This window comes from Anarrhichthys ocellatus, unplaced genomic scaffold (genome assembly GCF_004355925.1).
Source record: "Anarrhichthys ocellatus isolate YVR2014 unplaced genomic scaffold, GSC_Weel_1.0 scaffold2, whole genome shotgun sequence".
Lineage (NCBI taxonomy): Eukaryota > Metazoa > Chordata > Actinopteri > Perciformes > Anarhichadidae > Anarrhichthys > Anarrhichthys ocellatus.
Window position 1 is genome coordinate 2,815,617 of NW_022280032.1, and position 24,663 is coordinate 2,840,279.

A 24,663-nucleotide genomic window follows, 5' to 3' on the forward strand; every position below is an offset into this window, starting at 1 on the left:
GCCTCTCGGTACTTTCCGTCTTCCCTTTCATGTCTAAGTCACACAAAGTTCTTGCACGCCGTAAAGTTTTATTGACAGCTGTGTAGGATCAAAGACTCCTCACTGTGAAAGAAGCTCACATTCCTCCACAGATTCCTTGTTTAATTCAACTTCATTCAGCTCAAATAAAGACGAGCATTACAGGTCATTTCAATTCACTTTAGTTTGATTCATTTTGGCTCGATTAGATTTAGATTTCCCTCACAATAAAATTGCATTCGTATGACAATCAAAAACTAACAGTACCTCCCTCTAATCTATTCATAACACACATTAATATCAAACACAGACAGATACATTAATAGACTTCCAAGCCTTGATAAAAAAAAGAAAATTCGACATGTTTAAAACGTGCTGCACCTTTTTTAAAAAACAAAAACAAGGACATTGCTTATGAACCGGCTCCTGTCTCTGCTGTTGCCGCCACCGCTCAGTTTCCTGACAGCCAGCGGCAGATGAGAGCGAGTGATGCTTCATCTCCACATCAGGATCCCCGTCTGGGATAATAGAGCTGCTGTCACCTGACCCTCTGTTGGCCCTGCATGTAAATATTTGTCATTCCCTCCGAGCTGAAGTGCACCGCTTCCCCTCCTTTGGAAAACAAGCCTATTATTATTATCTTTTCTTTTTTTTCTCCCCTGTGGTGAGGGGGAACGTTTCGTGGCTTGATGGGCATGTAAATCAAGACGGGTTCATCCTCATGTGATGCTGTTATATAAAAGTGGGAAATCACTTTGCCGCGATTAGGAAATACATTATACCTGATAAACATAACAGAAGTTTATGATCAACAAATCTGGACTTTTTCTTTGTTTCTGTGTTTGGTCTTACAAAATAAAAAAGTGTAGGTTAATTGGGTGAAATGTATCGGAAGATGATGCCAGTTTAGAAAATGAGAGCTCTTTTGACTCCCGTAGTTTGAGTCACTGTGTTGTTCACTGCCGTGTGATTAATCTCCAACAAGAGACATTTCAGTCGGGAGTGTTTTTTTGAAGGTTTTCTTTTCGAATGTGAGAAAAAAAGAACTGACCAACAACTGAAGCAGTGTTCAGTATTATTTTATTTGCAAGGAACATTTAGGATAAATGAATTTCTTTAATCACCTCGATTTAAACTAAAACTCATCTCTCCTCCATTTTCAGAAGTCACCATCGTCTATGAAGCCATTTACCCCACTTAGCAGAACAAGCTCCGTATTAATGATTACTGCTCAGTGTAACACTCTGCAGTTATTTATTCCAGTCTACATTCACAGCTAATTACATCTTCATCCTTTTTCCAGATTGAGGGAGATTCATTTGCCGGAGAGAATTGTTTTGAACTGGGGAGCCTCCTCGCTCTGCAACCTACGGATTTGAATATTTCTGCATCGTTATTCCACCTCCTCACCTGACAGATGATTGAATGAATGCAAAATGTATTTACATATACAGAATGTGCAGAACGTTTTATTTTTCAATTTAAAACATCAAATTACAGACTCTATTAAAGAAAGGCTTCACCTAAAAAAGATACAGAGGGCACATACGTGTGTATTCTCCTAGTAGTCATAAAAGAGTGAAGGTAAAACTGGCAGTTTAAGACGAGTAGTTTATGTGTTCGTCGAGTCAGCTGTGTTAATCTGCTCCACCTTTTACTGAGACCTTTCTCTGACCGTAACAAAACGGTGTTCCTTCAGCAAACAGCTGCCCTCTGTGTGGTTTGAGTGGACGAGCTGTGGCGTTCTAATGATTCGGCCCTGTGTAACCAGCTCTGGCTAAAAGCTGAAACCCAATAGCTGCCTTGAAGATGATACGTAATGAAGCCGGCTGTCGCTGGTCAATGACAAATCTTTGTTTTTGAGTGGACACGCAGCCACAATGCTTCTCTCAAACCAGCCAGGCCAACCAATATTCAATACTAATGCAATATCCCAATGTCTCCAGCAAGCTGCAATCTCTCACCAACCGCTGACAATACCCAGAGAGCCAAGAGCAACAAAGATCAAGCTTCATTAGAGCTCCCATGTGTTGACTCAAAGCAGAGGTGGCTGCTGTAGCCATCGACCCGTCCACTTTCAGGGAGCTTTGACTCACCGGGTGCAGGACTTGGATTCCCCCCCTTAAGCCAGCGCTCATTAGGGTCAGCGCTGGGAGAGATTGAAGTGGGGAGGAGTGTTTGCTCGCCGCAGCCCTTTGTTCAAGCCGTCTCCATGCTCCGGGGAAATGCTTAAACTAACAAGCGTGTAAACCGGCAGTTATCTCTGGATAATCGACCTCGAGTACACATCATTGATTTTAGGAATGCCGTGATGGTTTTAGCGCTGCAGTTATATTAGCCGGCATTAATGGATTTCATTTTAGAGGAGGTGTGTGGGGTTTTATTTGCATGTGTGAGGACTCAAATGATAATTTTAGTAGGACTGTACTCACACACAGCATGCCTGCATTCATCAAAAGCAACATTTTTTTTCCCAGTTCTTAATTTTATTTTAACCTTATTGCTCTCAGATTTATATTTTATAATTTAACCCTGTTCAAGCCCAGCACCTTTAATGACTATTGCTGCACCCGTTCACCGTTAAATTTGTAATACTTTTTGAAAAAATGGGTTTAAGATAGCGGTAAATAAAAAAGGCTCGGTCATTTTAGGGGTTTTGATTTTTTGGGGTTAAAATCCCATAGGTAACCGTCAGATTGTGTTAAATAGCCTCGGTAACGAGTATTAACTCTGCATTTGATGGCTACATACATTATATTCGGCTTATTTAAACTGAACGAAACTGACCAAGGGGTCATTCACATGTTGTGTCTAAAAGCCAGTGCCGGGCTAAAAGTGGCCAAATAGTGGAATTACACAATCATGTGACAACATATGGCCCAAAAATACTTTCTCACGTAGACTTACAGTGGCTGTAACTCGGATAATCTGCTCATGTTTTAGAGGTAAATCAAATTCCCAGTATAAACACGTAAATAACCCTTATTTAAATCATTAGGTCCTAAAAGTTGTAAAATGCACTAATTGCCAAATATTCTTCTTCCTCTGTTTATGTGAATGAGGCTGAGAACAAGGCTGGCCTCAGGGCTGGGTTGATGAAAACGCTAGTGCATTAACTTTATAGGCCCCATAATGCAAAATGAACTTTCATAGGAATGAACAGGGCGCTGCCTATGACGCTTTGTCCAGTTCTCTTTATACATCCAGCGGTCACAACAAATGTGGATGTCCCCACGGCCTTCGCGTACATCCTCTGATGGCGAGATTTACGTCATACGGACCTTCATGTACACATGGAATGTACACGGAAAGTATAACTTTGGCTTCAGGCTAAAGCCTACAGGTCCCGGGCAACAAGTCAGCATCCACACCAGTTGATGAAACGTATAGTAGACATGTAAATAAAAACAATACAGTATTATAGCCTTGGAAGTATCACTAGGTCACCTTTCGGAAAGGAAATTACAAGAAGACACCACCTTCAAAACTCTATAAATATTGAATACCTCTTGTTTTATTGAGTTTTATCATACCAAACCTACACTATGACCTATACTTTCTAATACAAATGAAAGAAGAAAGGGGGAATGAAAGTGAGTACAAGGGCGGCACAGCTAACTTAAATGATTCGCAGTTTGAATTAATGAGTTACCACTTCCTTCATTTTCTTCTTATTAAGCATGTTATTTCTTGTGGAGGAGGCAAAGATGATTAAGGTTTTCTCATATAAATCAGTTCAAGCTTTAGTCAGCAGGCCGGTCAGCACAAACGACTTCCCGGAGCTCAGACACTACTGTCCTCAACATGCACACAGTATCTGTGTGTTTCTGAGTCGGATTCGTTGCTCCAATGGAGTTCTGTTTGTGCAGTTGAACCACTGTGACACATCTCCAAAGTGAATAAACTGGCTCTTAATTGTCCTGCCTTTACTTCTCCTACAGCACCCGCATGCAGTCGCTCCACGTTGACTCTGTCCAGCGCTGGATGGAGGACCTCCGCCACATGACGGAGGTGGAGTGTATGTGTGTCCTCCAGGCCAAACCCATCGGGGTGGAGGAGGACGCCCAGCAGGGAGAGCTGATTGTGGCCGCCGGGGTTGGCGCAGGCGACCACGTGGCCAGGAACAACCTGCAGACGTTGCTCCGCCGGGCGCTGGTGGTCAGCACGGAGCTTGGCAAGATGTTCCAGCGACTGGAGAAGGGACGCTGGCAGAGGGTCCACAGCACTGCCGTGAGGGCGAACTGCCACGTGCGCTCACTGGTGCACGAGTACAGCGCCGCCCGAAGCACACCGCCTGAGATGCAGAAGGTGTGGTCGGCATTTGAAGTCAGTTTGGGTTCCTTGCAAGCTTTTACCAATAAGAAATAGGAAGTTACAAAGGAAGATACAGTATGTGCTGAAGCTTTAAAATCAAGACTTCCTGACACACCAATTAAAATATAACACAGACTTTTTCATGCCGTTATATACAACAGACTCATTTTAGAATGTGATCAATTTCTATTTTGTCCCAATACTTCTAAATTAAATAAGAAGTTTATGCCAATAAAAACCTATATTTAGTTCTTCAAATCCATGTACTGAATCATATTTCCCCCTTAAATAAATGAGTGATATCCTTATTATAGACTTCATTATGTGTTAAACACCAAAAAAACAAAGAGAAAGTTGAAAAATTAGATTCCAAAGTGATCAGATCTTTGCAGATAAATAACTTGAAATGATGATGTATCCATTGGGGGTTTTGCAAATGTTAGTGACAAGAGAAAACCACAACAAATTGTAAAATAGCTGATACCTATGTTGCTGTATGGTTTCATGGGGTATTCTACATTTGCCCTTTGAAAACTTACGACATAAACAAACTATATCAATGATCATAATGTCATACATATTGAAAAATCTTATAAGTAGGTAAATGCAGTAATATTGTGCAGCTCAAGAGACTAAGAATTGAGTTTATTTAGCAGAGAAATGCTGTGAATTAAAGCTGAAGTTAGATTAATCCACATTATGTAATTATCTATTTTCTATGGATCCCTTGGAAAGTTTTCTAGTTAAAAATAAATACCTCTCACTTTAAGCACTGCATGTGGATCACTAATCTCATTCTGTGTAGAATAAACTTTGATACAAAACCATTTATTTTCATCTGTATGTTACTTCTCGTTGTCTTTTATCATAGCGTAATCTTATTCTCCTTCTCCTCTTGTTGCAGTATGAGCAATCTCTGCTGGAAAAGTGTCTGGAGCTGACCAATATTACAGAGAGGTAAGACTCTGGAATGCTAGAATAACTTGTACACAGCTGGGTTTATGTCGATCAAAAATCCAAAATGTCTCTTCACTCACAGGTGCCTTCACACTGATGACGAGTTCTTCCTGAAGTCCATGAGGGAGGCCATCCACGAGATCCTTACGGACGTCAGCGATTCCTTCAGCAACATGATCGACATGGCTCTAGCCAATGAGATCCGGGTATGTAACTGAATCATGACCCCCAGCCCTGAATATCTACCCAAAATATTATTTCTGTATTTCTTTTTGGGCCCCTCCACATTTGCTCCGTCAGGTGTTGAAATCGATGTCATCAGTACAGATTTTTTAATAAAGTCCTTGGTTCATGTGATTCCCATTTTTCTGTGCGAATAATAATGGTGAATAAAGAACTATGAGTATAAAAAGAATAGAATATCTTTAAAGTAACTTTTACCTTTCACTGGATTTCACAGATACACTGTGATTTAAGTGTTTTCCTAATAAACAGCCTTTTATCCAGGCTGTCAACTGATATAATTAAAGGGCACATATATATATATATATATATATATTTATTTTTTATTTTTTATTTTTTTTAATTTAAAAGATGTTACAATTACAGAAAAATTAAATGAATCCACTTCTAACAGCATTCAGTTGCTGACAATGTGAATTGCATTTTTGGGTCTGTAATAAAAAATGACCATGACAAATGTTTGATCTTCGTCGCAGCTCCTGATCAAACAGATCGACTCATCGGACAGCGTTCACTCGATCGGCAGTGCCATCAGCAACCTGCTGTCCCTCACCCAGGACGGACCACAGCTCTGCAGCATCATTGCCAAGGTACTGTGGACATACTAGTGGACTCTGTACCGCCTTGATCAGATGGAGATTAATTTCCAGTGCCCCTTGGGGTCTGATACCAACTCACCGAGGCACCCTTTAGCATCTGTATGGGACACACCGGACTAACTGACTCAACTAACTAACTCCAATGTAGCCCCTCCGTGTCATTATTAGAAGGTCAGAGCAACGGATGTAGTATTAAGAACGAGATGGGTTAGATGGGTCAATCAAATGCAATACTTTCACCCAGGAGACCACTGGTCGTGTCCTAGAAAACCAAGTAAACATTGTCTTACTGTACTGTAACTTCCATACTTCACTAACGTTGTTTATGTAACAAGCATAGGTATTTTATGTAAGAAACATACTTATTTTAACTCAAAACGGGATATTTTTCTAAGCCCAATCCGGTAGATTTGTTGCCTCAACCTCACCAAGTAGTTTTGTTGCATAAGTAAATGTAAAAAATGAAGGATGTACGCATGTAATGAGCAAAAACTGACGCGAGGGCAACCTTGGAACCCATCGGTCTGACTACAGAGAAGCCTCTGGGTGTGAGGGACTATATTTCTGAGCCAGCGGAAATCAGAGTCAATACTTCCTTTTCCATGCGCTGCTCATGGTTTACAGATTCGCAACTTGAGATGCGAGACAGGAGTTGAGTTGAGAGACGATCGAATTCTTCCACAAGTAGCCAGTAGTAGTAGCTAATTTCACACCAATAAAAAGCTGAATCATCGTCAGACGATAGTCGATAGATTCAGAGATTGCATTTCGGCCAATGAGTTTTGCCTCTTTTGCTCTCCACACGGACTGTTGACTTGCATTCAACTAAAAATTCAACCCTCTTGAATTTGATTGTTCAATAGTACTCAGACTACAAAGGGAAACCAGAACCCTTCCTATACCAAACTCAATACAATAATAATCTGTTAATAGAGATTACTAGAGGGGCACCTAGAGCGTCGTAGTTGGAAGCGTGGGGCCACTGACAAAGCTACTGCATTTGGTGAGTTTGGAGTGAGAACATGTTAATTGCAACTAACGCATTTCATTGTGCAAAAAATCTGTGGCAAGATGGCAACAGGATGTATTCTTTTCTAAGATTTGCAGAAGCCGCTTCATTTGATATTACATCTCCACCCCTCACTTCCCTCTAGACACACCCTTGTTACGATCAGCTCCACCTTTTGCCAGTGTTCATCGTCCAGGCCTGCAGCTATCTCTTTGTACATGCCTCGAAAAAGCCATTTCACTGTCAGATAAGACAAGACAGACCAGACAGCAAGTCTCAATTGGCCATTAGTCAACCGAATGCTTCCAGGATACTCATGATAAGACTCTTCCTGATGGCCCACACGCACACAAAGAATAACACGCACATACCTGCTTTGCTGCCAGATTGTCAGATCAATACTGGCAGCTCCCATTAGGAGTGAGCATTGGTCACAGATGCAGGTTGCTTTACCTTTCAATGCGCTCCACCTTTCTCAACTCCCTCCGTGGCACCGCTGGCCGAGCCCTCAGAGAGGCGTCTGAAGGAAACCGGGCTGCTAATGAATACCCAATGCAAAACATCCTCCACCTGCCGTCTGAGTTAATGAACTAGCACCAGTCAGTCTGTCACAACTCTCACATACACACCCTTTTACAGTAGAGCACATCCTCTGGCTCGTATCAGAGCGCTACGCTCATTATCATTCTCCTACTTTTGAAAAACTGCAATGAGCCGTTTAAATATTTGGGTGGGCACCTGATATTTCCTCCTTTTCCATCTCTTTGCCAGTGTCAGACGGTGTTTAGTGAGTGCTCAGTGTGGAGAGAAGGGAGATACGTTAAATGTGTGGTAGTGATGCAGGCAGCATGATGAATAGAGATGAATCATTGTGTATATATGCTGGAAGTACCAGATGCGTTTAACAATGTTGAGCAGCATAATGGATACCAGACAGTTTAAGGCGGTGGCAGCTCCTCAGGGAAAATGAGAGCACTGTGTGATAATTAGGTATTAACTTGCCATTTACAGCCATCTAGCTTGCATAGTGACAACAGCGGATCGTTTTGCTAAGTTAGCACGTTGTTTGTTGCTGATACATCAACTTCTACATCCCGTCACGACTGTTGTCAGGTCATAAAGTCTTCCCCTTGGGTTTTATTCGAATGTAATTAACAACTTCATACAAGTGTTTTTCAAATGAAAGATTTGGGTACTTAAAACTTCACGTACAGCTGGGGTCGGCAACAATGGAGTGACCAGCAAGAGTAATCTAATTTAAAAAATGATCAAACCCAAAAACCCAGCCCGGTGTTGCCAACTCTTTCCCAATGAAAGTGGGTAGCAGCACTAGCTCCAAAAGTGTCTAAATCTAGTAAGAAAGTTGCTAAGTCGTCAACACGACAGCCCGTTCCTTCAGGCCTCCCTCAATAGCCACTCCCCCCAAATTATCACGGTGAACGTAAACAACATTGCTATTGTTAGTATTCACACGATCCAGCAGCGTGTAGAAGACTCCAGTGATGCAGAATGAGTGCACGGAAAGACTAGCAAAGGCAGGTAGACAGGCAGGTAGGACGTCCGATCATTACGTTCGGCCCAAATGAACTGAATGGACGGGCTCATTACAGTCCTGCGACAGTCACGGATGTAAGGTCAGGATGTAATGAGATGTAATGTTTTTGAAGAATGTTGCCAACACTGCCTTTAATCAACCAAAACAATTTATTTAGTTATTTTATCTAGTATCACAGGGATAAATCATAGCTAGACATTATTCATTTTAACATTTAAACTCCACACAGAAAAGCCCAGGCCTGACATGACTAAAGAGAAAAATATTATATGAGTTGACGGTGTTTAACATTGAGCCATGAAACACCTCATATATCAAACAGCAGCTGGAATATTAGAGAGTGACTGTGTCATGAAGATCATGAGAGTTTGCTGTCTCAGTGTTTGCCTACTGTCTTAATGGATACTGATCTAAATGTGTCCATGTTGGCAGACTCCCCGTGTGGGCCCTTGCTCTTCTAACAGGGGAAGAGCATGACGTGACAATAAATCAGGCCTGGTGAGAGTCATCAAAACTACATGGATAGGGAGGTCTGAGACAAGATGATGAATGATTTTTTAAGATGTAAACTGCCTGCAACCTCAAGAAGCTGCAGGCATTGTGTGAGCGAGCACAACAGTCCAGAGCACAGAGATCACTTCAGAAAACGACGAGATGGAAGGAAATTACACGCTGTGTCGACCTTCACATGCAAACAAACGGATAGAGAGGCATTTTTTGACAAGTAGTCAAGTTTCACATGATGATGTTAGTGCAGCAAGTTCCAAAATGCACGAGTGTGAGGATAAATGCGTTCATTGAAGTGGAAACAATAGAACTGCAAGTTGTTTGATGAGGAAAGGAAAGAAACAACAGACAAGAACCAACGATCTGTAAAAAGGAAAAGCACGAGACAGTCTGCAAAGATGAAACAAACAGACAAGGCGCGTCTATACAAACTGATTGTCTGAATAAAACTGTCTGGAAGTCAAGCTGGGGGTTACATTTTTTCCTCTGATACAATTCAGATTTAAAGTGGATAAAGAAAGACAGCTAAATGTTATGAAAATGAGTCTTATCGCTGGTTTATTTCAAGTTTAAACAATCTCTGTCAGGCCTAAGCATTGCTCAAAGCCCATATATAACAGATGCTATGTAGCTAGATTATCCAATTAGAGGATCAAAAAATTCAGGTCAATTGGTACACAAAATGGCTCGATAGCGCCACTTACAAAATCTCTAAAATTTAACCTATATGTGTGAAATTTGCTAGGCAGATCCAATGTGGAGAGTATACTGGGGGTATACAAAAAACAACAACCGGAAGTCAGACATTTTTAATTGAATGTCCCATTTTAGCCCATTTTTAGCTTTTTCCAGGAGCTGTACTTGAACGAACTCCACCTAAAAATGTAATCAGATTAACCTCAAATTTGGTCCGGACAATCTACAGACCCTTGCAATCAAAACCTATCAAACGTTTGCGTTTTCATGCAACATTGTTGGCGTGGCGATGAAAAATACGTCTCTCTCCATAAAAGAGGAAGTTGTTGTAACTTAAGTGTCCTTTGTCTAACTTGCTCCAATCCAAATTTCTCAGCCATAATAAGGGTCCAGACCTAAGAACATTTGCATGAAAATATAGACTCATAGCCCCGCCCTCACATGTAAGCCACGCCCTTTCCATAACACATGAACCATTTGCTGTAGACTCTTATTTGAGGCGTCATTGCACTCAGCAGAGAGTTCCTGTTTCACTGGTGACGGTTATATCTGGCCCCTAAACTGTAGCCTCACCAAATTCATAACCCATGAAACGTTTGTCATACACGCTTGTAGGACCCATCATTGCACTCAGCAGAGGTCCTGTTTTACGGTGATTGGCTGCCATAACCGGCGTCCCGCCAGTACCCCCATTGCGTGGGGGTACTTAAAAATCTCTGGTATCAAGGAACCTGTAAATTTAAAAACTTTAATCAAACTTTTTAATAGTTAAAGTCACATAATATGACTTTAAAACCAACGAACCAAAGCTCAAAAGTGCGTTCGACCATTCGGAGATTCTCTCCACAGACTCACTCTGAAAGCTAAGGCAACATTTGCGTCACAGCATAACAACAGGATCAAAAACCTCTTCTTCACTACCCGAACACAGCTTGATTCAGCCGCGAGTCTCTACGGAGTTTCAATAGGTTTACTGAAAACTGTCTGTTTGGTTATCACAGTTCTTCCAGGTATGGCGGAACAATATTGCGTAGGTGGCGAACAGGGAAAAGCGGTCAGGCTGGAGGGCAGGATGATTAGTCACTCCAAGCCCCAGCAGCATGGCCTTAGCAGCATATGAGACATGCCAGCCCAGTATAATGGCCTTATTAGGATAATGGTGGTAGTTATGTACAGGCTCCGTCTTGCTCCAGGAAATTCTATCTACCTACAATAGAATTCAATACCTGCAAGTGTTTTTTTTTCAGAGGGGTGCTTTGGTGCAGATATGGAGCCAATACAGGAGCTATTTTTGTTTGTTTACACCAAGCATAATCCGACAGAATAGTCTCAGCTATTATAGCTAGCAAATCATGTTTTTTTTTTCCAGCTCAGTGTTTTCCATTCGTGAAATATGTATATTTTGGCTGTTTTTATCTGACATGATAGATTGTGTGAGCAATTTGATAGGTTCTGTGGTTGGCAGGCTTGCTAAGTAAAGCCGGCCAAGTCTATCGGTCATTCCGGGTCTCGTAGACTCTTTGAAACCAGCATGCTGCTATTGGCTCAGATCTGCTGGACCTGTTGGCTCTCACAGCACAGCCTAGCACAGAGTATTGATCCATCATTTTGCACAATCATGTGTGCTTCAAAGACAAGAGCTGATTATGACGTATGGTGAATCATTTGATGGTATGGAGCACAACGTGAGGCCTGTGAAAGTCTCAAAACTCTCGCCTTAGGTTGTTTTCCCAAACTAACCACCTATTTGTCCCACGTTAACATATGCAAACGTACAGAGAACCAATTGCAACAAACACAGTGTCCACTCGACGAATAAACAAAACAAAAATCTTCATATGAGAACAGAACTTTAGGTGCGTCATCATGTGGTGTTGCTGGCCATTTTTAACTACTATTACATTAACGGTGTATAAATATGCAACTCTGTCCTCTAGAAGTGATGTTTATATATTACCAAATTGTTATCTACATTACGTCTTGCTGTAACAGAAAGTGCAGCACCCTGACATTAGTCTGTGGTTTAGGTTTAGGCAACAACAGCACTTGGTTCAGGATTGGGAATGGATTGTTTTCCTTTTAATAGTAATAGAAAAACATCTCAAGTGACGAAATTTGTTGTCTGTTGTTAATCAGTATTAATTAGGACTTAGCATCTTTAGCTCATACGAAGACACCTGATCAAGACACAGACAGACAGTGAATGATGCTTGACGTAGGTTTACTGTCGTGGTTGTCTCACAATTCAGCATTAGTGCAGATTAACGAAGCACCGTATTTCTTGTCCTAATGCACAAACATCTAATTACTTTTCCTTCCTCCACAGGAAGGAGCTGTGGTAGTCCTGTTTAAGATCTGCAGGCAGGACCGCTTCAGAGACCTCTACGCTCACGCTCTGAGAACAGTGGCCTCCATCTGCTGTGTGGAGGAGGGCATCAACCAACTGGACAAGGTAAACCTCTCTCGAAATTACGAAATGTTGAAATAAAAGAGACAGACATTAATTGATATCATACAAAAGGAAAAGAGGAAAAAACAAGGTCAAGATCATGATAATGACATCTGATTGGACAAGTTAATTGAATTAATTGAATGGTCCCAAATTGTCATCTGCATTTTATGGCCAGATGTACAGAATCAATTAAAATGGCACATGAGCACTAATCCAGATTTTGCTGCATTGGAAAAATGGGTATGTGTACGTACCTACGACACACGCGCGCACACACACACACACACACACACACACATACACACACACACACACACACACACACACACACAGAGAAAGAGAAAGTGAGATGACATTAATCTCAACTAAGTACAGTGCTTCCAGTAAAATACCTTGGCTCCCTCCAGCAGCAGAGACGGATTATGTTTACACTGATCAGCTGAAGTCGTGGCTCAGACAGGAGGTTGTTCTCGCTCTTCCCAGCAGCACAGTATAGTCTGTCTACTGTTGCACATTCAGCCATGCTCTCACTTTCCATGTTATGACTGGGAGGCTTAGTTTATTTTCACAGGTGAATAAAGTGCCAACAATGGCAGAAGCAGTAGGATGAGGAGGAGGAGGCTGAGCGGCACAGAAACAAAGTGTGTGATCGTAGAATAAAGGATCGTTAAATGCAGGGGAAAAAAAGCATTTGTTTCGTTACAGGGGAATTAAATAATCTATTCCTTGTAATGTGTAAATTTAGAATATCTCTACACTGGTTCAACCACCATTTAAACATGATGCAACTGGTGCTTTTAATTACTTAATTTTGGATCACACTTCCTTAACATCCTGTTGATTGATGCCGGGAAGAGGCAAGTCGCAGGTGATTTTAGCCACTGCTATCAGCAGACTCCATTCGAAAATGCAGTGTAGAAACTTTGTTTATGTCTCAAAATAACTTATTGATTGATTATATGTGGCACCTTTCCATTGTCTAAGAGGCAGCAGCTGACACAGCCTAAATATATATTTTATTGGTGTGAATAAATATATTCCTGCATTGATATTTCTTTGGGGAGAAACTTGTGACTGCAGCCGTTGAGTTCTCCAGCTATTTACTTGATTCAATTTTCATGAATGAGTTCACTGAGTTCAGGTTCAGGGGAACCGCCATTAAACTCTCGCTGTATAATTTTAGGATCGGAGATGACGAGGAAAAAGGCATCATTCTGTACCCTGTTGTTTTTTTTCCTGATGAAAATGAATTATACAGTACACACATGCAAATAAAGATAAGTCATGATTTGGAGTGTGTCTCCGTGGTGAGATCATTATATGGGACCTCTTGACTGCTGAGCTGACAGGTCAAACATTTAGACCTGGATGACTTCGCAGTGTGTGTGAAGGAAAGAAGGCGAGTCAGGGAGAGAGAGAGCTAATGATACATCCTTCTTTTGTTTGTCCCTGTTTGTTCTCTATCGAGGATTCAACCAAAATAAACAGCAGACGCACCTGTGTCAATCGAGCGCATACGGAAAGACAAATATAACCTGATTCCGGCTAATAATGATGCCACAACGGCGTCTGTGTTCACATGTACAGCAGCTGGGACAGCATGAATCATCCGAGTGTGAAAACTCTTTTACGGGGAAACCAAAGTCCGCCCCAGATTAGCTGCCTCGTCCCGGGAGAGACGCTGTCAGGCAAGTCTACGCTACCAACCGCTCACCAGCGATCGCTCAGGCTTGAGAAACACAACTGTCACTGTTGAAGGGTGATCAAGAGATGGGGCCGGCATGCATCTGCTCATTGGTGGATATACTATATACCAACTTAGTTTTATCCCCAACTGGAACATTATGTAATCATAATATGGTGAATGGGAAGGGTATCAATTAGGAACACAGCTGCTCTTGATGGACAAAGAAGCAGAACTTCCGCATGAAGTTGACTGCAGATGACTGCAGTATTATATGAGACTGAAAATTCAAACTTTTAAACATCATGTTATATGAAAAGCTATCATCATCTAAGAGCGTGGAATTAAATTATAGGACATGAATGCATTAATCAAGAGGGTGGAGCTAAATACAATGAAACGCTGAACAAGACATTTTTAGGTGAACAAAATGTTCACCTAAAAATTTAACAAATTTAATTTGATTTTTGGGATTCCGGACTTTTGTTCCTGACACAGAGAACCACAATTCAATGCTTTTGTATGTTCATAGGCTAAAATACTTTCAACAGGGTGGTATGAAGTGAAACAGAAAAGTTACTTGGCGTTGGCCCAGAGAAGTGAATGAGATGCATCCGGCGTGTGGTAAATGAGGAGTTGGGGAATATCCTATTTTAGGGAGGAGGAGGAGGAGTTGTGGGTAGGGACGGGGGATTGGGGGGTAGATGAACGGGGGTTTGGAGAGTGGATTGTTCCACGTCAGTGGGTCGCGATGGCGCAGTGCTGCTGACGTCCACAGAGACAAAAATAGGGAATTGCCCTGTGAAGCTCAGCGCACTGATGCTCGTCAGCAGATGAGACTGACAGGTGTGGCGGGCTGAGAGTTGACAGTTTGCCTCACTCTGGATGCTCTAAACTTTTAATAATAATAATAATAATACATACATTTTATATCGCGCTTTTCAAAATACCCAAAGACACTTTACAGGGCAGAGACAAACAGAACAAACAAACAGAAGAAAGAAAGACAGCGGAGCAAACAAAACAAACAAACAGAACATTTCGGTAAAAACAAAAAAGAATTTGTTTCAGAAGTGGTGGCTGAGCATCAAAAACATTAATTTGCTCTTTCCCTCAATGATAGAAATAAACTGTGACTGAAAAGTGACTAATAAATAAAACAAAACATTTCTGATGTTTCAGTTGAGGGATTTCTCTCCAGGACACAATTTAGGTCTTCATCGCCACCATGGAAACCACGATCCTGAAGTTTATGGCTGTACATTTTAACAGATTGTATGGATTGTATTCTGATTTTCAACAATTATGCAAGACTTGATAAAAACTACAGCAGACGGGTGCAGAGATGCTGTCGTAAAGTTTGATTGAACTGTGTAATACTCCCCCCAAGTGGATACATATCTGCTCTACATCGCCATCATTTCCTGAAGCCTGAATACCAATTAATGCAGACACACACACACACACAGTCCTTTTTGTTTTCATGACTTTTGGGGATTTCCTGGATACTTAACCATTTCCGCTACCATCCTAAACATTAAACCAAGTCTTTACCCTTAAAAGTGCATTTCGTCCACTTAAAGATCGCGAGTCCATGTAAGCCTTAAACAAATTAATGTCCCCACAAGGCTGGTAAAACACGGCACCACGCACACACAGAGATGAGATAAACATGACCTCATGACCCTGAGTAAAGTTATCTTTAGAAAAAAAGGCTTTTCTGCTCTTCTATAACTCTGAGCTCCTCCTCCAACCTGATGATGCACACACTCTGGGCCTATGCTCGCCAGATATACACAAGTCTCTTGGCCGTTAAATCAGTGCTTTAATTGTGATGGCTTTACAGGCGGAGCAGCCAGTTTTATCCAAGCTGACACCTGCATGGACACTTCACTGTCAGTATGGTTGGCCAGTGATACCACTGAAAGTGATATGCACCTCTACTATTGGATATTTTATTAAATAACCTTACTCATGGTTTTGCATGTTTAAGCTCATTTTTATTGGACAATAAAAAAAGGACTTTAAATAACACACAACTATAAAAACGACCAAAACGTGTTTCCAGTTTGGTCCTTGATGTAAAGAGATTAAAGCTGCAGATGGCCAAATAAGTAGGTAACATCATACTGTAGCTTCTACCAAACATTAAACTTGATTTCAAACAGTGAGTATGTACCCTGACCAACACACCAACACAGTTAATACCTACATCATCTCAATAGAATCCCTTCAAGTTAAACATCTATAAAATAAACTATGTAAAAAAAAATACATACACATTTTGGATGATCATGATGGAAAGTTCATTCTGTAAAATGTTGCACAAACCATGTTTTGACCTTGTTAGTCATCATTTTAGTTTGCAAAGGAAACTTTTTCCACAGAAAACCAAAAAAAAACACATGTTATTAAACCGGTAGCACTGGTTATGATATGGTGGGCATGAGTTTCCCCAACTGGCGGTCTATGAAATATATATTGACTGCAAACTGCACTACACATGAAATTCAAAAGTATTAGACATTTAGTGATTGTTTTCCCATGCAGCCAGTGGTTTCTATTAAATGTTTGTCTTTGGAAATTGACAAGCAGCAACTTGAGATTTGCTTGAATTCAGTAATGCATCGTAGTGAACATTAATTAGCCTTTTGTGTCACGATACAGTCATGCAGTCAGTAGCAGTGAGTGTGAAAACATTGTGTGTCACGCTAACGATAGCCGGATGGCAGAAAATGTTAAGACTTTGCGGCACTTTTTACTCATCTTAAATCAAATAAATCATCGTCACAAAATGGTCAGGATGTCATGTTAAGTGCTAAAGGCTAACGTCTAACATGGGCAGTGTGTTTTGCATAACGATGACACTTGTTGCTGAGGACTATATTTGTAATGTCCTGAGCTGGGCCCATAAAGGTAGAAATGGAAGTCATGTCCTTGACTGTAAATGACTAATGAAATAATTGAGTAATTTCTGGAGTGCACTGATCATAGTTGACTAAGTACAGTGTGAGAGTATCCCAGGTGTCTTCCTTTAAAGTCTATCATATCTATCATAAACACTGATGACTGCTCATGTCCTATTAAGATTACAGATTCCAATGAATGGACTGTTGTGTGATGTGCAGGTGGACGGGATCCTCTGTCTGGCGGACATCCTGACCGACGAGAGCAGCGTGGAAGCAGCCAGGGCCGAGGCAGCGGCGGTCGTGGCTCAGATCACGTCGCCTCACCACACGTCCACACAGCACCTCGCCAGCTTCCTGGAGAGCATGCACGACATCGTCACCGCGCTCATCAGTGAGTGGATTGGTTTAAAAAAAACAACCAACAGTGAAAAAAGATAAAGATAGAGATAGAAGCTAGCACTGTACTGAATGAGCGATGTCTTATTCTCTCAGAGTTGTGCGAGAGCGCCTCCTGTGGTGAAGTGTTCCTCCTGGCATCTGCAGCCTTGGCCAACATCACCTTCTTCGACAGCATGGCCTGTGAGATTCTCCTGCAGCTTAATGCCATCCACATCCTGCTGCAGGCCTGCAGGGACCGCCAGAGAGTCAACACACCCTACTCCAAAGACCAGGTGCACATCATACCGTGCATTTAAGTGCCGTTTCTTACAAAAGATATTGTAGTAAAAGCACCAAAACAGCTGGTTGTGATTGAACAGGAGCAGATCTTAGCAGGGACTGTATTTAAATGTAACTATTAGTGAAGTATGGAACAGAACACTTTGCTTTATCAAATGAAGCTCTCTGAACCAGCTTCGGCTAAAATAACAAAAGTGTATGTTTAACTTTGTTTTTTTTAATCTGTTTTAATCTCAGGTGGTGACAATCTTGGCAAACCTGTCAGTTTTAGAGCAGTGTGCCCCTGAAGTCCTGCAAGACCAAGGTAATCTATTTCACAGCGAGCATTTTTACCTGCATGGTACACATATTTGTTATTTTTTATGACCAAAACCAGCATGTATTGAACCACTCACTAACACCCATATGTTGAGAAACAAGCAAGAACAATCTGTGTAATTCTTGTTTAATCCTCAAGATGGCAGCAACAGATACTATTTGTGAAGTAGCCTGGAGCAGCTTAAATAAAACATCAACCTCTGAGCATATGCAAATGTCTTTAAACAACTGAAATGCTTTTTAAAATCCCGTTTGTCATTCATTAATTGCACTATTTATATTTTCTGCTCTTAAATTCAAGTCCATCCTGTTTAACATGTTCCTTTGTGTCTATGTTGTTTATTAATGTATTGTAAAATACATGGATTGGTATGTATATGTTGTGCCAGTATCAGTAATATTTATTCACATTTAGTTCTTGCTTGAATGCATCAAGGTCTCCTCAGTCATTTCCAAATAAATCGTATGTCTTGCTCTTTGCTGAGTATTTATAAAATGCAATCATAGAATGAGCAACCAAAAGTCTTTATATTTATTTTCTGTACAATGTATTTCAAAGTCAGTTTGTTGCAGTCTTTGTCTCTGCAATTGTCCTGAAACAAAATTATGTGTAATAACCACCTGAAGACTCTTTTCTTGTGTTGAGTGGTTTTGAACTGTTTGCTTTCTTACTGCACTTTTGGTCTAAATCCTTTCTGATGTGAGTCATTTCTGCCTCCTTTCCAATTCACCTGAGCACTTTGTTGTGTCTGAGTCTTGTGTAACTTTACGTCTGTTTTAAACTGTTGTGTTTGGTTCCTATGTGTGTGTGTGTGTGTCTGTATGTATGCAACTTATTTCTCCTCAATTGTTAATTTATTTTTTATTGTGTGTTACCTTGTTGCTTTTTATGTCAGTGCCGTTTGTTGTATCTCTGCTCATTTCCATCCTCCCCGACACCATTAACTCTCTCCTTTCCTTCCTTGTTAATCTTTAATATACATCGTGTCTTTTAGGAATAGAGCGACTGCTGCTGCTGCTGGCAGAAAAGCCGACCTCCCCGAGTCCATCAGAGGGTGCCGCCTGTGAGCGCGTTCAGCAGAAAGCTGCTGTCACCCTGGCTCGTCTGAGCAGAGACCCTGACGTGGCCCAAACAGCCATCCAGCTGAAAGGTAGTGCAACAGAGACCTCCCTGTTATTTTGGGAATGTTCTCAGCATTATAAAAAGATGTGTCCAGTACACATCTGCTCTGTCTGCACCCTTCATTATGGTCAATATCAATGTCTAAGAATGGGACAAGCTTGTAACTGTTTTTTCCCCCTCTGCTGTCTTTAGCTGTTCCTCGTCTTATCGAGCTGTGTCGCTCCCCTACTGAGAGAAATAACAGCGACTCAGTGCTGGTCGCTTGCCTGGTAGGTATAAAGTGTGTGTGCATGTGAGTGTGTGTGCATGCATACCCTAAGATATACAGTATGTAAATGACTCCATGTAAATGACTGAATACAAATATGCCATTCAAACATTCACCCCAGCCTACACGGCAAAAAACACAAAATCTTAACAAGTATATTTGTCTAATTATTAGACAGAATTAAAATATGACACTATCACTGAACACATAACATTTCAGTGAGATTCAGGAGCTTGCTTTTAGACAATGCATCTTGTATCTCTTGTGGGATATAGTTTAAAAAAGATCTCTTTTTATCTTGAAAGGCCTAAACATTACATCTTATTTGAAGAAATCTTACCAAGCAAATTGTCACTTGTTCCATTGGCAGATTTGTTTTTTACTTTTTACAAGCAAAAATGCCTTTCATTCATACTGTAGTTAAATATATATATATATATATATATATATATATATATATATATATATATATATATATATATATATACATATATATATATATTTGAAGTGGCTTTTTTCCAATGTATTTCAGTCATGCAGCTAAAATACCATAGATTTCCTGCTGCACTTGCTATGTAGTGCTTAAAAGTACAGTGTGTAGGATTTCGTGGCATCTAGTTGTGTGGTGGCATGTTGCAACAAACTGAATACCCCTCTACTCACTCCTCTCTTTCCAAGACTAATGTGAGCCGCAGAGTGCAAAATCGTAGTAATGGCGTTCTCGCTAAGGGGTCATTCTCACCATAAAAACACTCTCTCGCTTTCACAAGCATGTCGGAGAACTACGGTGGCCTTCAGGTGACGTAAAATGTGAAAGGCTCTCTCTAGAGCCAGTGTTTGGTTTGTCCGTTCTGGGCTACTGTAGAAACATGGCGGTGTAACATGGCTGACTCCGTGAAGGGGACCCGCTCCCTATATATATACAGTATATGAAGGGCTCATTCTGAGCTAACTAAAACACAATGATTCTTAGTTTCAGGTGATTAGAAACTAATGAAAACATAGTTAGAAATATCATATTCTATTTCTGCCAATAGATACCCTTATATCCTACACACTGGCCCTTTAAAAAGTACAAACTGAGGGCATTTTTCCGCAGGCCTGCATGTGTAACATCAGTGCACCAAATGACTGCAGAATTTAATTACATCCACAGGGCAATATCTGAAAATTGAAAATATATCACAACCTCAGTATCTTCAAGCCATGTTTAGCTGACCGGTACACATCATCTCAAACTCTGTATGCTTAAATATGTACATATCATGAATAATATCCCTGCTCGCACTTCATCATTCTCTCATTCTGATCATAATTATTGAGACCAGATCTTAGGGCCGATGAGGGGATTTGAAGCCCATAATGTTCAGGAGCTTAATTGGGCAGAGAAATGCCCTCCTCTTCACTGTACCCACACTTGTCAGTCTATTCAAATTAATGTGATTCTATTTGATCCTTTTAGCCAAAGGTCAAGTAGAGCATTTGTAGGTGTTGGATTTTTCGCCTTCAAAAGGATGCTGAGCTCGCACGGATCATTTGTAATCTTAAATGTTAATGTAACTTACATACCGCGACTTTCAATAGCGGCCGCTCGATATGATACGTCACTTGCTCTGACCGAATAATAAAAACATTGACATTCAGCGTATCCATGGTTTGCAGCCAATTACAATGGCAACGTTCTTTTGTGATTGCTAATATATTAACATGTGTGTGTTTGTATACAGTACAGCATTATCTAGTCAGTGTTGATGCATATGTCTGTGTGTTTTTTGGGGGGGTTTGTGCACATGCATACTGATGTGTGTGTGTCTCCAGGCTGCCTTGAGGAGGCTGGCAGCGGGGTGTCCAGACAGCATCGAGGCAGCCGACCACCAGCAGCTGATTAAACCGCGGCTGGTCGACTCTTTCCTGCTGTGCTCCAACATGGAGGAGAGCTTTGTATGACGGCCTGCAAAGTGAACACTGATAGCGGAGAGCTGAACTCATGTACAACATCATTCACACATACTGTCCATGACACAGCGAGTACTAACGAGCGGCTTCACTCCAGAACATTGCATTTATTTCCTGACTGGAGCTTTGGTTTGTCTCTTCCTGTGTGTCCTGAGAATATTTTTGTTGTCCAAATGTTGTACTGGACATCATGAATTTGGGCGAATGGAGTGAATTTGTCAGTTTGGATGGATGCAAAAGACATCTAAATGTACATCCATGTGTTGCTTATAGTGCTTCTCAGTGACCACATTAAATGCAATGAATGTGTACAGTGTTCCAGAAAAAAGGTAATTTGTTTATTGTATTCCACTGGGAATTTAATATTGGTAGTTCTATAATTATTTTGTACGAGTAGGTGCTACTTTTTGGAAATGAAAGTATAAACTGTTCTGGAATGAAAACACTTTTTTTTTGTCACCGCTGTGCAATTTCTTTGTGCAATGTCTGAAGATGTTGTATCCGAAGCATGTCGGCTATCTGACAACAAAGAAAGATCCTTCGAGTGGATAACACAGCAAAATGCCTCTGACACAAATGATCATCTGAAGCATTTAGTGTTTGAGTACAAAGATGTCGGTCTGGTGAAATTCTTTCATTGTCGGTCTGTTTGAAGAAATGTTGTGTTTTTTATGTTTTCAACTAACAGCCACTTTATTTGGACCATTTGCAACTAAATTATTACTAATTATTACGATTGCTATTTCATCTTTTCAGTTTATTTGAGTACCTTAATTGACAGGGCACTAGTAGTATTTAAAATGTATGACTGAGTGTGGCAACACGATCTATTTATACTGGTGTACAATTTATTGTTTTGTTAAAGCGCATTGTATGGTATGTTGTTATTCTCTTGCCATTAATGTCAAATATTATATTTGCCACTGGATAATGAATCTATAGAAATAGCCTTTAATTTGAGTATACAAATGCTTTTTATTTAAGGAGAATTACCATTATTGTATGCCATGCATGGAATAAAGGCAATCATCTATTGTTCAGTGTGTGTCATTCTGTAATACGAATTGTCACTGAAGCTCCGTCACAAAGTTTTACACAACGTAAAGCAGCAGTACTCAGAACAAATGTGACCTGGAGAAGAATGCACCCGCTGATGAAATCAATTCAGAGAAAAGTACATAGATTAAGGCCCCACATAGTAGTACTTTCTCAGTGTGAAGATGTGGAAGGGGTCACTGGTAGAACCTATTAAGAATTATTCTATCTTATATATATATCTTAATCTGCAGCTCACCTCGTTTTTACAGATGTTTATAGCAAGCGTCAACTCATTGCACAGCTGATTGGTTGGTTAATTTAGTGTTTTATATTGAACATACAGCTGGATTTCACCGGGCGCTTCTGCACGCCGCCTTCTGCATCCGCCAGGGCAATCGCAGCCACAGCATGTCAATCTCAATGCATGTGATTCCACCAGATGCAACGTAGCAAGTTTCAGAAGCAGCTCTCTCCACTCTGTTACACTACAATTACATACCTTATGTATTTTTGACGGAGACACGAGGCGTTGCAAAGCACCCAGGTCTTTGAAGCAAATTTTACATAGCGGCCAAATGGTGGAAGTTCAATTTTCAGAGCTGTAACGTGATGCCATGCGGCCCAAAAAGACTTTTCACCATGGACTTACATTGGGAAAGAGATGTCTGTAACTCAGTGGATCTTTTTTGAGGTGAAACAACTTCCCAGTATGAACTTTTGAATAGCCCATAAAATCATTATGTCCTAAAAGTTGTAAAGCTTTAGCCAAATAATAAGCACCCACAGCCAAATCCAAAGTTATTTTCTATCCTCGGTTGATGTGAACGAGGCTGGACCGGGGGCTGGGAGGCGGGGTTGAGGGAAACGCTATTGCGCTTGCTTTATGAGCATGCAGAAGATTGTTGAAAGGTGCAGGTATATACAAACTTTTTTCACTTCATGCTCCACTGAGCAACTCTCACACGAATGAACTGGGTGCCACCTCTGAAGCTGTATCCAGTTCTCTTTATGCATCCATGTGCTTTGCACAGAGCAGATTTAGCTGGGCAAGAAGTGGAAAGGCTAAAGCATCCGATCAAATCAAATACCCTTTGCAGAAATCTTTGATCTATGTTGTACATAACTGGACTTTTAACAGTATTCACAACAAAGTAGGAAATAACAACAATAAACAAAACTAAAACAGACAGACAAAGAAACCATTTACCTACGTAGCATCGTAGAAACACGGATATAAAATAAATATGCAAGAAATGTAACCAAATCAAGTTCAACTTCTTCCCATATTTATTGTTGTCACGCAGAACACTGCAGAACCACCGGTACAGCACACCACATTCAAAGTAGTCCACACACAGTGCCACCTTATTTCAGTATGAGTGCAGTCAGGGTCCACGCTGCTAAAGTTCCTTCGAGGGCCCCTCGACCTCCAGCTATCTCAGAGGAACTGAGCTCTCACATTCTGTCTCCTGCACAAAGATGAGAAAAGCCTTTGAATGAGGTTCACAGAGAAAGAAAGAGGCTAAAGGACCAAGAAGAGGTGGACCCTGGTGGTCCTCCGTGAACCGCTAGGTCCCCCCCCCCCCAAAAAAAAAAACAGACAGGAGGGACATTTGCTATTTAAGCCTCCAACTTTCCAAAAACAGCGGGTCTCATTGGGAGGAATAGCAAGCACACAGTGTAGCTGCTGCAATCGAAAAACTTCTCATCAAAATGAAATCTTTTCACTCATTGAGAATTCATGTATTTATTCAATCACAATGGATTTGAAAAGGATTCCTAAGCCCAACTGCTGCAGACTTTTCACACATTTTTAAATTATTGGGACATGATGCAGCAAGTGATTACAAATAAATATGGTAAGGCTTATCTGCAAAAACATGTCCTTTACATTGTCATTTCTTTGATAGAAACACACTCAGGTTCCCCCCCTCCGTTGGCTTTCCTCTCCTTGGAGAGACAATTGAGGGTCTTCTTTCTTTCTCTGTAGCTTCTTTTTAACCTTAGGGCACTTATGCTGAGCTTGGACTTGTTACACTCCAACCCAGAGTTGAGACAATTGAGCTGCTTTGTGTTGTCCAGCATTACACGTGGGAATGTGTTCAGAGGCCTTTGTGATAGAATATGCTCCTGCCTCGCCTTGGTGAGACCCGATGAAATATGTATCGACACAGAGGAGAACTAAACAGACGGCCTAAAAACACAGGTTTCTTTGATATTGTTTTGGTTCGACCATGACCATTGATGCCAAGCATTGTAGCTCTGGGTTTTTCAGTTTTTTCTTAGTTTCTAAGCGCTTGAACTTTCATTTTCCTCCCTCTCCACGGTCCTCTGTGTGC

The 24,663-nt window shown here is 40.9% G+C and overlaps 1 protein-coding gene across 1 annotated transcript; it reads left to right on the forward strand.

Annotated features, from left to right (window-relative positions):
- The first annotated feature begins 3,237 nt into the window (after positions 1 to 3,237).
- Positions 3,238 to 22,274, forward strand: insc (INSC spindle orientation adaptor protein). Its single transcript, XM_031857118.1, has 12 exons — positions 3,238 to 3,305; positions 3,960 to 4,326; positions 5,237 to 5,289; positions 5,372 to 5,495; positions 6,009 to 6,122; positions 12,225 to 12,350; positions 17,163 to 17,334; positions 17,436 to 17,614; positions 17,859 to 17,925; positions 18,935 to 19,090; positions 19,255 to 19,331; positions 21,149 to 22,274. Exons 1-12 carry the CDS (start codon positions 3,238 to 3,240, stop codon positions 21,275 to 21,277), a joined length of 1,632 nt encoding a protein of 543 aa, XP_031712978.1. The 3' UTR covers positions 21,278 to 22,274.
- Positions 22,275 to 24,663: the final 2,389 nt, after the last annotated feature.

What these genes read in the sequence shown, in the direction of transcription:
- insc (XM_031857118.1), top strand. Translation starts at nt 3,238, where the DNA reads ATGTGGATGTCCCCACGGCCTTCGCGTACATCCTCTGATGGCGAGATT. An exon ending in CACCGCCTGAGATGCAGAAG is followed by an intron (nt 4,327 to 5,236) that starts GTGTGGTCGGCA and finishes CTCTTGTTGCAG; the next exon opens with TATGAGCAATCTCTGCTGGA. An exon ending in AACAGCCATCCAGCTGAAAG is followed by an intron (nt 19,091 to 19,254) that starts GTAGTGCAACAG and finishes TGCTGTCTTTAG; the next exon opens with CTGTTCCTCGTCTTATCGAG.